Source organism: Argiope bruennichi, chromosome 8, assembly GCF_947563725.1.
Source record: "Argiope bruennichi chromosome 8, qqArgBrue1.1, whole genome shotgun sequence".
NCBI classification, from domain to species: domain Eukaryota; kingdom Metazoa; phylum Arthropoda; class Arachnida; order Araneae; family Araneidae; genus Argiope; species Argiope bruennichi.
The window spans coordinates 25,796,499-25,811,343 of record NC_079158.1 but is presented as its reverse complement, the minus strand read 5'-3'; the positions used below and the strand labels follow the sequence as shown (position 1 = coordinate 25,811,343).

General features: G+C 27.5%; 1 protein-coding gene across 3 annotated transcripts in view; it reads right to left on the bottom strand.

The window, feature by feature from the left end:
* Window positions 1–14,845, bottom strand: part of LOC129980933 (protein PALS1-like) — a 198,879-nt gene that overhangs the window by 82,495 nt on the left and 101,539 nt on the right. Inside the window, exon 1 of one of the 3 annotated variants that reach the window (XM_056091435.1) lies at window positions 3,300–3,820. The exons of the other annotated variants lie outside the window; for them this stretch is intronic. Within the exon in view, the coding sequence (XP_055947410.1) occupies window positions 3,300–3,366 (67 nt within the window). The 5' untranslated portion in view covers window positions 3,367–3,820. Of the gene's footprint in view, window positions 1–3,299; window positions 3,821–14,845 lie in introns of those variants that run through there. 3 annotated transcript variants of the gene reach the window in all.

The window sequence follows — 14,845 nt, the reverse complement described above, 5'->3', positions numbered from 1 at the left end:
GGTAACGGACACACTTGGAATGCATTTTGTTAAAAATTTTAATTAAGTAAAAATTAAACAAAATAATATATAACCTTACATAAATATTAAAAAATGCTGTGGGAGCAAAATTATATTTATAACATTTTAAAGAATTGTCTTTTTAATTATATAAATTCTGGTATTGTGCAATTTTCCCCAAAAAAATTTGAAATTTTTAAAAAATAATCTTTTTTTATAATTTTTAACATCTCAATATTGAAATTAAATACATCTCAATAATAAATACATCTCTTTAAATACATCTCAATATTGAAATTAAATTTAAAACTTAATTTTCTTTTATTGTTGAAAAATCAAAAGAAAGAATCTGCTTATTACCTACAAAGTATAAATGAGGGAAAAAAAAAAAAAAAAAAGTGAAGTTACAATTTGGCAAATGATAAAGTGCAACAAATAGATAGATTACCTGAACAGTTGCATATTTAATAGTATTATCATGTATCTGGGTTTCAAGAGTAGTTCTCTTTCAATTCTATAAAATGGATGTATTTAGGTAATTTTGTCATAGGACTATAAAAGGCAATAAACAGAATAGACGCAGGTTAATAAAATTCCATAGCTTTAATGTCTACCACAATTTAAGGTTTAAGAAGAATTTGTAGAGAAATTCATTAACATCAAAAATAAATCATGCCTAAAGGTTTTAACTAAAATTAAAGATAACAAATATTTTCCCAGCAAATCAGTTGGTTTCCAAAGACAGCTAGCACTCATTATATTTGTAAAAAGTTCAGTTTGCAACCTCAATAATAGAAAAATAATAACACATTGACTTATGCTCCATTTATAATAATGACATGCAAAATAATGTTATGTTAAGCTTAGTTTAACACGTAATTGGAGAGAGTTGATCCTTCCAATTATAGTTTAATATTGATAATGAAGCCAAATAAATTATATATTTGAAAGTTTCATATACTACAAACAATTAAGAAAGAATATCTGACATTTAATCAATTAAATATGCTTATGGTCTAAAATTTTACATTTTAATGAAATGAAATGGAAAATAAAATAAACATGCACATTTCAAAGTGACAAGTTTTTAATTTATGATTTTAAATCATTGAAAAGTGAACAATTTGAAGGGTATGCTAGCTGTACTTCCAATAAAAACACTTGCTGTAACATACAACAAAACTTATCTTCACGGAACATGTTTTTACAACTTTTTATTCTTTCTCTATTTTGTATTCAATAAAAATATAAATTCAAAATTCAAATACTATTTCATGGGTGCATTAATATCACATCAATCTCATAGCAAAAATTTAAAATTATCTCAATATATGTATGTGTTTCACAAATTTTTGTTAGACACTAAAATAAATATAAATTAGAAAATTTTAAAAAATCAAATTAACGACTGAAATGTATGCAGCCAAATAAAAGCACAGTATGTCAATAATCTATTATTTTGCAGAACTTAACTGCTATGGACCACATATTTATAAAAATATATACAAGAATAAAGACATTTTGTGCATAAATTGGAGGACAACTTAATATTTTTAACGTTCGTATGTATATCTCTTTCGTAAATCCTTTCAATTAACAAATTCAGTTGAATACAACAAAAAATAAATATCACATTTATATTTAAAAAAATGCAAGTCTTATCATAGTAATATATAAATAATTATAATCTATAGTTAAAAATTCAAATTTTAAAATATTGTCAATAAAAATGATATAAATATCACATTAATTAATCATAAAATAATTTATCATACATAATTAACAAAATAAGACCATTTTTTTTTGTGCATAATATATGATTTTCTACATTTTTATGTGTTTTCTGAGGATCTGATGAAGAAATTTTGCTTCTAAAAAAATACATTCTGTTTCAAGATTCAAATAAATCCAAATGTTAGGAATGGTACACATTCAGCATAATAGTTATTCTTTATAATATGTGTTGATATTCTTCAGAAAATTTGATTATATATTTAGAAGAAAAAATATTATCCAACATAATGTGCATTTCGTATATATATTAGTATGAATTTGTATTTAGATAATTATAAAGAACTGAAAAATAATTTTGATAAAAGGTGATATTCATTCAGAATATCTAAATTTCAGAGGAGCAAATGGAATTTTAATCTATGTAGAATAATATAACATGTCAAAATTTCATAGATTACGAAACATCGATTGATCATTATCAAGAGCATATATATTTAATTGAAACATATATATCTGTATAAAAAATGTTGATCAATAACATACATTGCTAGTGTGTCATAAAATTTCATTAAAAATCAAATAATTTTGTAATTTTTCAAAAATTATTCAGAGATATTTGTTACATGTAAGATAAATCTAGTATATTATATATTGAAATAATTCTTGCCTGTTATTATTAAAACATTATATTTTTCTCTTTTCAAGTTTAGAAAGGTAGAACCAATTTTATTTCTTTATAAACTGAAAAACAGTGCAATTGATTAAATAAATAAATACTTAATACAACAGGTCTCTTTTTAAATGACACTTTAAATATCAAGGTATTCTGAATTTCCTCAGTTTAAAATTTAAAAAGAAAAGTTTAATACAGCATTAATTATGGAATATTTTTATATCGGAATTTTTCCAGTAATTTAATTTATTTGAAACAATCCTTCAAAAGCATAAATAGTTTAACAGATTAAAAATATATATTTTAGTTATGCTTTATTATCTCTAAAAGTAATGGCAAATTTGTTGAGACCTATTTTTGTAGCAGAAATGTTGAAGATGTAAAATGCATTAAGATATGAAGGAATAAAATTATTTACAAAATACACAACTTCTCCCAAGCAATGGCATATTGAACAAACCATTAATAATAATAAAAAAAATAGCCTAAATGATTTTTCTTAATATATAATTATTGAGACATTTACTATACAATAAAGTAAAATTTCTCAATTCCACATAATCTGCATAGTGAATGCTATATTATTTATCTTTTCTATTTGTTTACACTAATATTACATCTATAACTTATGATATCTAAACAAGATTATATAATTATATTTGAAAGTTTACAACGAAAATTTAAAACCTATGATGGTTATTTATCGATATATAAATTTAGGATAGTATATCTAATATAGATAAATTATTCAGTAAAACATAAGTAATTAAATATAAATTTAAAAATTTAATTATGGTCTTTTTGAAAAATTCCAGAGTATAAGAAAATAAAAAAGATTCTGACAAGGATAAGAAAGATGTACATCAACAAATGAAGAAATTTGAAACCTTACCGTATAGTTTGATTTTTTTGTCGGTAGTCTCTACCAGAATAATAACGTAACCTCCAAGGTCAACCATGACGAAACCCCTCCGATATTCGGCAGAAGTACTTTCTATTCACACTACAGAACTAATTCAATGTTTCGACATAGTACAACAAAACAGTTTCGGAACCGATCCATGATATCCATCCACCTTTCCTCTGCTCTGGCTCAATCTCATTGCAAGACGGACGATCGAGTGTATATTTAGAACCACATGAATCTCTTCCCCGGTGTTTCGAATGTTTATACTATGAAACCGCGGTCATTTTCGAAGGAGCATGGACTGTTTGTTAACGCAGTCTATTAACCCATTTCTTCTCGCACAAATCCGAGAATGGAAGTAGTTACTTCTCTTTTTTACACGAGAACAATAAAAGCGAGGCGAGATCGCCAGAAGCAGTAGTGGATTTGGCAATGTTGGTTGTGATTCTTGGCTCCGGGCGAATCGATGGCGACTAGCGAGCCTAATCCGCTGGCGAGCGAGATGGCGCACGCACGCGATTTGCCAGAAAGATGGAACAGAAAACAAAAACAATCAAAAAACGTCGCCGTCAGTGGCTCTGCAGGTTGCTGTTTCGGATCTCCCAACATGTGCGCGCCAATCCAGGTGCATGATGAGTACGATTCATTCTGACATGCCGAAAAAAATGAAAATTATTCGTAAAGAATAGAAAGGAGAATTTGAAAAGAAATTCCATGGCCGAAAATCTGCTATACTTAAAAACATTAAATAATAAGCATTAAAAAAATTTATATTTATTAATAAAAATATTTACATATTTTTTTTATATTTTTAAAAACTTTTTTCTGAGAAAAATAATAATAAAAAAATTAATTGTGGGAAATGCATAAAAAAATATTCTTGAAACGTATTAAATTAAATAGATTTTTTTCCCTTTAACAATAAATTATGAAATTCATTGTTACATTTAAAAATATTTCGATTTGAATTTAAAAATCTTTAACATTACTCAAAGCATTTTCTAATGTTTAAAATAAATTAGGATGTGAAATTCATAAATAAATGTCCTTGGAATATATTAAGTAATGTACATAATTATATTTATTATATTAACTATATATTAAGATATATATATAAAATACTATGCTTTGAACACAAATCAGAATTCGAAAAATGTAATATTCTGAAAATATTCAAATAATCAAGAAATTTCACTTGATGGAACAAATTATATATCTAAACATGCTTGGAATATGTTAAATAAGAGCATTTCTAGAGATTTTTTTTCTTTTCTTTTTTTTTTTAACAATAGAATTCAAAACATCTGATTTTCAAAGATAAACAAAATCTTTGATATGGAAATGGAGAAATTTATTTCAAATTTTTTTGCTTTCTTGTCAAAAGTTATTTTTCCTTCCAAGGGCAGAAAATTTTAAAATGTGATAATATGCTTTAATGGCCTGAGTTTCCATTCAAATTTGCGAGTTCGGAATATTATTAAGAGATATTAACATTCTCCACACATAAATTGAGTTTTTTTTTTAAGAGTATTTATTTATGAAATTTAAGCCTGAAAAAATGTCCTAGAAACAGGGAATTTAATTACAGTATATTTTATTTCTTTTCCTCAGTAAAAGTAATTAATACAATTTCGAAAATTTTATATACTTACTATTAATTAATATTTTTCTTATTTTTACCTGACTGATTCAAATATATAAATTTATTTCACGGTTTAAACATTAAGAATTATTTTAATCTTTTCTATTTAATCTGAGTTAAATATTTTATATCAAAAATTTTATAAAGTTTTCATTAAGTCATTCGATGATGGACCGATTCTAGTTTATATACCCATAATCTATTATGCTGTTATATCAATTGTCGTAAATTGTTACAATAACAATTGTCTGATTGTTAAACTGAAACAATAATGTTTGTGTATGTGTGTGAAGGGAAAAAAAGGAATAGCCTCCAAATATCTAAACACAATTTATAATCAATTTCATATTAAAAATAGTAATAAGATGAATAAATATATTACTATATATATATATATTTAAATTCTAGAAATTAAATTAAAGAAAATTCTGAATTAAAAGGAATTTTTTTTAATTAATTTTGTATTATATCAACATCATTTGGTTGCATATAAAAAACCCAGTTATTTATTTCTAAATTCATTTTAGAAATAAATAACTGGTATATAACCTCATTTTAACATAATAATATAATATCATTTTATTTTTACAAAATTTTAGTTAGCCATGCCATATTTAATTTAGTTGAAACATCGTGCTGTTCTTTTCTTAAAGCGTAAAAAAAAAAAAAAAAGCATTACAGATGAAATCAATTGCAGGTTTGATTATTTTTATAATCGATCAAATGAAAGAGTTATAAAAAAGATCGAAGGTACTCTCATGCCTGTTTAACAAACACTTCAAGTCAAAATAGTTATCTTTGTTTGGTTAAGAATTCAAGAAACAATTATTTCAGAAATGAAACTGGTTTTTTTTTTTTTTTTTTTTTTTTTTCATTCTTTTGTTTGTATCAGATTCAATTTGATTGAATCGGAAAAGGAAATATTTTTTCATTAGATTTGTTGTAAATATTTATGGAAAGCTTACTAAAGTGATATTTACACGGTGTTCTTTCAGCGTACTTAGACCATGACATAGGCCACCTTTCTATCGTTTACGATGTTGCAATAGGAATGATGTTTTATCAGGGATTCTTGAAAAATCACTTTCAGTTCGCAAGGGCTTTCAAATTCTGACGTTAAATGCAAAGTAATCCCTTTCGTCGAATTAATTGAATATAAAATAAGCGTTTCAGTTAAATGAATATTGATAATAAGTTCATGCACTTGATATGGTTTTAAAAATGCATCGGCTATACAAAAGATAGTTTCAAATGAAGTTTTGCAACAAAAATTTCAAAAGTTCGATTTTCTGTTAAAATAAATATCTATGCAAAGTTCCAGTTAATTAACTCTGATTCAAGCATTCGTTCATTATTTGTTGTTAAAATATAAAAAGCGTGTTGTTAAAATAGTTAATGATTCATTAATCGTTTTTTCGTATCAGAAAGTTTTTTATCAGAAAAAAAAAATTAAAGGAGGTTTGAGTCTCCGAAACATCACAGCATGATAATTTCTTAGATTTTATTTGTTTATTTTTTTTTTTAAATATTCCTCTAAATTATAACAACAAAAACTGAACACAAACTGTGAATTTAATATCGTCTCAATTTGCAAAACAACGACGCTTATTGTTGAGAATTATAAGAATATTATAAAAGTATATTTTAATGATAGAAAAAAATGGTCAAAAATAAAATTGGTAACATTGAAAAGTTAAAAGTTTGACTTTTGAGTTTTAAAAAGATATAAAAATTTTATTTTCAATAATATACTCCAAAATAATTGAGAAAAACATTAAGAATTCGATTAATTTTTGATTAAAAATTTAATTAAAATTTTGAAAAAATCTTTCTGAGATCCAATAATCTGCATGTAAAGTGCTTTGATTTTTTTTTTCAAAATTCATGTCACAATTTACATATAATATGCCAAGTTAATCTTGCATGCTAAACCAAATCTAATTCAGGTACAATTTGAGATCATACAATGCAAACATATAGACTTCCCCATTCCAATTTTTTTATATATTACGTATTCAAAAAGAGAATATTGTAATCACTAAAAAATTCAATCTCGCAATTTTTATAAATTTCTACGTTTTAGAAGTCAGTGAATTCGAAAAACACATTTTTTGGAATTATGTCTGTCTGTCTGTTAACACGATAGTTCAAAGAAGTATTGAGCTAAACGGATAAAATTTCTTATATCAAATTTGTAGATTCTATGACAATTTGGTCGAAATCTATATGCATTAAGTCTGTCTGTCTTGCCCAATTCATGCGTATTCGGAGATCGCTTCTGAGGATATAAGAATCTAATTAATATCATAAATGATTTCGATTATTCCTTTATCATATTAGTGTGCCGAAAAAAGGAATCCTCCCCTCTTACAATCAAAGCTTAAATATGCATATTTATTAATTTTTTTAATATAATTATAGAAATAGAAAGGTTTTTGTTTAAAGTTCATTTTATGCCAATGTGTTATAAACTGCAATGTTTTAAATGGTGGTGGAAACATAATTTCTTTTTAATAAATTGTTTTTATAGCTCAGTTTTACACTAATATTTGGTATATGTAAAAGTTCTAAGAAATTCTTATATTTCATCGGAATATTCCAAATTATGACAAGAAATACAATAATTTAAACAAGCTTTTCTTTTTTTCTTTTTTTTTTAATAAGAATACATTCTTGTATGAAAAATGTGGAAATGTGGAATAAATTAAACTACGAATCTAAGTTATATTCAATAAAATGTATAATAAATATTTCCGAAAAATGGACAAAATTAAAATATAAATAAATAAAGATTCATAGCAAACAAAATAAGTAAAAGAAAAAAAAAATTAAAAAATTAATTTTTTTTATTGTTTTAGTCTCTTTCATAAACTAGAAATGCTGTTTAAATAATCGATGTAACTTTCATTTGATTATTGTAAATTTAAAATCTAATCAATCTTGAAATTCTATAAAAGTATGTTTCAAACAAAGCAAAGAAAGGAAAGAAAATAAAATTGCTTGATAATATAGTTATCTCAAAGCTGCTATACTTTAACTCATAAAGAAATGAATACTATTCACTTCCATGAAGAATGGTTTAATCTCGAACCAAAGCGTAGCTCACGTATTTCAGATGACTCGATGTACATGCAAACGATTCCATATTAGTGTAAACAGGTGACGGCACCTTGCAGCTGATACGAATCTAATATCGTAACAGCTGTCTTGAATAGCAAATCATAAAATACAGATATTCTTAATTTTAATTTTACAAACTATTTATACATTTTTGTCATCCTTTCAACCGAAACAATTAATTATCCACTTCTTAATGTGATGCTTATAAAATATATTTAAAATTTCTGAAATAAGGCAAATAATTAATTGCTTTAAACACATGCAAAAGTCCTTTGTTTTGAAGTAAATTTTGAAACGATTTTTTTGGGACTCGGATAGGCCCTAAAGTTTGGAGATTTATCTAATTTCGAGGGGAATTTTTAAAGATTACAATACTTATCTTCACACAATTTAAAATTTCCATTCATTTATATGGATTTATTCTAAATTGAAAACAAACACGAGACTTATAAAACTATTTTAAAATCTCTTTTCAGCATGCATTGAAATTACTTTAAAAATCACATGCATGAGAAAGACGTAGCCAGTTAAATGTTCGGTCCCAAGACCAATAACTATTTTGCGACAGCTGGTAACCTTGAAAGAAAACAAAATGTTAACTAATGACCATTTCCAGATTCGTGACGCTACCGGTCTGTTGATTCATTTTTCTTCGCGACACAAGAGAGAAAACAACCTTGATTCGGAAAGGAAAATGACGCCATTCGAATTTCGCAGAAGAGAGAAAGAGAGAGAGAGAGAGAGAGAGATGCCCGAGATAAAAATATACCGTGAATCACGTAGAACATTTGCCTTCCTGATTCCACAGTTTGAAGTTAACCAGCAGCGTCTGAACTGTCAACTTGTTGGTTTGAAAATGGATTTGATGTATCTTTCGAGTGCGTTAAAAGTTTCGAAATGCAGATTCCTGTTAACCACTGGAATATTTTTTTCTGTTGACAAATTCTATAAAAATTAATGCCAGAAATCCGTTAAAAGTATTTAAATACTTTATTTTTGAATACAATTTGTTTAAATATTAATTTATTGGTTAAAATATATATTTATTTGTTAATTTATTTCTGTTATTACCCAAAACAATTATTCCGATTACCGGGGCTGGCCATCTGGGGATGCTGCGGATGCCATGCACCGGGCCCCAAGATTGTGTGAGCCCCAACATGATCAAGAACTGAAAAATGTTCAATGACAATTGCAAATCTGATCAAGTGCATAGAAGTGATTCAGGTTTATAATGAAGCATTATAACTGATAAGTTTAAAATGTTTTGTGTTAAAAACAGAAGCACAAAGCTAGCCTTCTTAGCAAAACAAATTAGCTTTTGCTAAGAATGCTAGTTGGAATCCCTTTCCACTAGTCACTACTTTAAAAAAAAATGCTAAATGGTGAAATGCAACTTCGCAGCTGGCTCATTTTGTTTTTGCTACATGCAATATAGTAATATGTATTCATATTTGTAATTTTTTTTAACTTTGCAAAAAATATAAGGCTGCAGATGGTTTCTTGCATCCGGGCCCTTTCATAGAGAAAGCCGGCTCTTTCGATTACAAATAATAATGATTTCTTGATAAACAACGGCAAAAACACATTACAATTGTACACAATGCATACAATTGTATCAGCACAGAAGGAAATCGAAGCTTAATCAATAATAATTGATTGATTTAAGCATCAATAATAATTGGTCTATGCGATGCGTTCCGTCTATATTGTATTCCATTTGTGAAGCATATTTGCTGTCATTGATGAACTTTCGATAATTGCATACATATTTTGCATGTGGCTGTTTCAATCTTCCGAAATGATTTCTTGGGCCTTCATTTCATTGGGATGTATCGCAAACTCTGTTTTAATGCCCTTTTGACGACAATGAATGAAGGTATGTCTCTTTTAATAAAAAGGTGTGCATGAATCTATTTTTGTGTGTGTGTGTGTTTGTGTGTATTTGTGTGTGTGTGTGTGTTGCTGCTGTTTGGCTAGACTGTTTGAACTAGAGCTACCAAACTTGAGATGAATGTGTGCATGAATCTATTTGTTTGTGTGTGTGTGTTGGTGCTGTTTGGCTAGACTGTTTGACCTAGAGCTACCAAACTTGGCACACATATATTTTGGTGAATCGGAATATGCAAAGCGATTCTTTCTAAAAATTTATTTAGAATAAGCGAAATCTTAGGGAATTTCCGCGATCTTATGCAAATATAAGACCACCGAAACAATCTTTTATCATCTTAAATTTAACAACAACAAAGAAAAAAAACCCACGCCTCTAATAATGGCAGTTTTTTTTTTTCAGAATAGTTCTTTTATTTTTAATCAATTTTTAAAACATTTTTAAGCTATTATATACAGCAATATAATTATTGTAAGCATATAAGTGAATTTTATAACAATGTAGTTGTTAAACTAGTTTTAAACAATTTATTTGTCGCTACATTTTGATATTTCATATTTCATCCCAGCACTCCCCCCCCCCATTATTGATAATCAAGATATGAAGATTCGGCTTGCTTCTTCCACCTTAAGTAAATTCCATTATAAGTTATTCTTTTCATAAAATTTTTGGAATTTTGTTGTAATTTGTTACGATTTAGCTTCAAAATGCTATGAAGTTTTTCCATTTTTAAACGCTGATGCTGCTCTTTCCTACGAGATAAATATATGCATAAAGGTGGAAATTAAGGAAAATGCACAGTACAATGAACAGAACGGTTGGTGTAAGACTTTCAAAATAGAATGAATTACAGATTTATCAAAATTTGAAGAGTAAAAATATATTGATGAGAAAACTTTAAGGTCAAGCTACACAAAATATTTATTTAAAATTTTGAGCTGCTATTAATTCTGACTAACCAACTAATCAACAAAGGTCGTCAATATATGTTTACATGTTTTTCATGGTAGTGTTGTGTTTTTTTTTAAAAATATAGTTATTTTTTTAAAAACAAATAGATATTTCTTAATCGGAATTCACAGGATCAAAATATATGGTATTTCATTAAAAGAGTTTACAGAGTTAAAAAAAAAAAAAAAGAAAGAATGCTATAACGTTAATTTTCCTATATGCTCATAAAATACGACAGATTGCGTCTGTGGTTCCATAGTTTACTGAAGCGAAACTGACTTTTTGACAACTTCTCTTTTATGAATCCAAAATTTGATGTAGATTTACATTTTTAATTTCAAATCCATACATAAACTTTCATTTTCTTCTTTGGTATGCTTGTGAGACAAATTACTAAATTACATACATATACAAAGACAGGCAAACAACCTTTTGATAGATGTAGTCCCAAAATTTTCTATACATTTAAAATTCTATCAATAAAACAATGAACCATCTTTCCTTTATCTAGCTTGTTGTATTTTGAATTATTGTGTTCACATGTGAGTGAACGGAAGCACATAATTCTTTCAAAATTTGGCGAGAAATCTATGGCGTAAAAATAGCATATTGAATTTCATGAGTGAATTTTGTAGTGTTTCTGAATAAAATTCAAATGCTGCATTTTTTAAATGATTTTAGAAGGTTTAAACATGGAGATATAGTAATATTTTGATATCGAGTTACAATACTTTCGTTACATGATAAGTATACTATCCTTTGTATAGAAAGTAAAATTAGAAATAGTTTTATTATTTTTCATAGGATATCTAACAGAGCTTTTCTTGAACGTCTTTATGATATGTTTATTTAAGTAATTTAGTAAGTGTAAGTATTGAGTATTTATTAAGAAATTTTTTATTTTTTTAAGTATGATATTTTTATATAAGTATTTTTTTTCCTCAATTTCCTTAAATTTCAGTTAACTTTTTTATTTCTGTAATATGGTAATTTGGTAAGAAAATATCTATGTTACAGCAAAATAATAATCAAGTGAGGAATAAACGACTTACTGTCTCACATGATAGCTGTCTCTTGTCCCCCCCTTCTTTTTATCATTTATTCAAGTTTTAATCCCATAGATCGCTCCATTCATTTGTAAACATAGTGGTTCGAACCAGTGGTTCGGGTACGCAGATCGCACAAGGAAAAAAACGTGTTCAGACAGAGTAGCTTTCGCAGTGAAATTCTATTTTAAACTTGAGAAATTCGGAACGAACTAATTCGCTCTTACAAAAAAGTGTACAGAGATGCGTGGTTATCATGTACATAAGTTTTTGACAAGCTTAAAAGATTTAAAAGATTCGAGAAAAGACTGACGATAAGCCATGACTTGGCTGACAAGTTTAACAAAGATTTTAGATCAGAGGGAGTATTCACATTTATTAGATACCTAAAAGTAAAAAAATAAAATAAAAAAAAAGGGGGGGGAGAAAAAAAAGAAATCAACTGTATCACAAATCTGTTCCAGTCACTCTACATGAAGAGTTATGGAATAAACCACTCTTATTTCTGGAAAAATAAAATGTGGCATAACGTCCTTTTTTATAATAGAGTTTATTTAGTTTCACGTTTCCCCACATTTTCAACATGTTAATAATTTTTCTTAGATTAATGATTTTTGTTTTTGTTTTATTAATTTCGTAACAATGCATTTGTTTTTATTTATCTATCATGACTCCAAATCGTCCGATATCTCCATTGCATGTTAAATTATTGATGACGAAATTATTCTAATAAATAAGTTAACGTAATGAAATATAAATTAACATGACTAATTATATTCGATGAAGTGTTAATATCATTCTAATTTTTTAATTAATGAAATTTGTATTTTTTATAAGCATATTTATTTGCCAACTAAGAAAACGAAGTTCATTAAGCCCCATTTCATCCTAATGGACATTGGCACTTGCCTATGTCTAATCTGCAATGACTAATATGTCTAATCGAAGATTTTTAATTTCATAACCACATATGAATTTGCTTGCATTTCAAAAATTTGAAATTGTCAGTAAATGATAATAAGTTCCTCCAGTTTTATCAATCGAAAATAATAAGAAAATTGAAGTGATAATGCAAATAAAATTATCAGAGCCTCCTTGTCCTTTCTGTTGCTACACCTACCTTCGTCCAGTCAGCGCGATAATGCACATCCCAAATCAAACATCAAATAAGATTTGCAATAAATGATCTGCAAGGTTTATCACTTTTAACATGTATTGATTGATACAATTTTATACCTCTTTATAAAAATTTACATCTGAATAACATTTAAAAAATTATTCACACATTTTTTATTCCAGGAAGAAAATTAATATCAAATAAACCAAATGTATTTCTGTCCATGTAATACGGATCGAAAGGAAAATTGATAAATGTCTTATAAATAAGAGAGAGAGAGAGAGAGAGAGAGAGAGAGAGAGAGAGAGAGACCCTGTGAGTAAGCAGAATAATTTAAAATAAGAGTAAAACAAATCGGAAGCAATTCGCCGGTTTCCTAACCGGATTTGGTCTGATCGCAGGTATAGTGCCTGTAAATCCAATGGGAAATAGAGATATTTTTGGCCTTCAGCTAGGCGAATTAGGAACTTACATTTGCTACTGTCTAAACAGCTCAAATTTTCTTTCCTTCTTTTCTCTCTCTCTCTATTTTTTTTTTTTTTTTTTTTTTTTTTGCTTCTTGATTTCTTTTCTATTATATTTTTGGGTTCTTATTGTCTTTTCCGATTTTCTCCTCCCCTTCCTCACTGAACTCTGTGAGTGGAAAGGTGGATAAAGTAAATGGAAAACGGAAATGCTGTTTTGAAAAAGAATCCGAGGATGTTGTACTTCAAATGAACGAAATGCCGCTTTCTTTAACACTTAATTCATTGTCTTCAAAAAAGTTTTCGACTAAATAAGAGATCCCTTTCATAAGACACCAATCCTTTTCATCTGATATCGCTCCTTGTGACTACTTTTTATTCCCCATGACCAAGTCAGAGTAAAAAGTAATTATATAAAACTGTCGATATGGTGAAAGCAACATCTGCGAAAGCATTAAAAGAACTCCCACAAAATGAACCGATGTTTTACTTTGAACCGTGGAGCATTTATATGGTGCGATGTAGCGTTTGATTAGGGAATTACATTAAATATGAAAATTTTTATATATGTATAAAGTATTTTCTATAAAAAATGGTTCATCATGAAGTTATATAAAATTCCGAAAAAATTTAGATATTATTTCAAATATGTCTTAGTTAAATTTGTAAAAATATTAATAACTTTTTTTTCTGTAAAAACAGCTGTAAATTACTGAAAAGTACTTTTACATTCTCGGTAACATTTCATTACCTAAAGCAATCATCGCGTCCCAATTTCATTCGAAAATCCCATGCAGTGAAAAAAAAAATCCATGATTCACTTCATTATACCGTTCTTTTCATATTTTTAAAAAAAACTTTTAATCGAGAAAGTCTGCAATTTTCCCCTTTTCCAACTACATATCGATGTCCACGTATCTTGCTTTGCGATTTCCAAGCGAGGCAGACGAATAAAAATCCTTTTTAATTAGTTAAAAGGGAAAAGAAAAAAAAAGAGTTATGATAATAAGGAAAATTGCGTTGCACAGCCAATTACTGGAGTCGAAATCCTCGGAAAAGAGCGCCTAACGAGCTTTGGCGAAGAGCGCAGGTGCGCCAAGTGATGTTCTTTCAAATGGATGAATATGGTGGAGTGATTTTAAAAAGCACTGACACAAGTGGGATACAGGTGGAAAATAATAAGAGGCTCACTTAAATGTGCCTCCAGAGGATCAATGAATTCCCAGTCTAACAAGGGAGAGAGGTGTCTCGAAGAAGCATTTTTTCTTCTTTCAAATTTAATATTTATTTCAAGAGAATT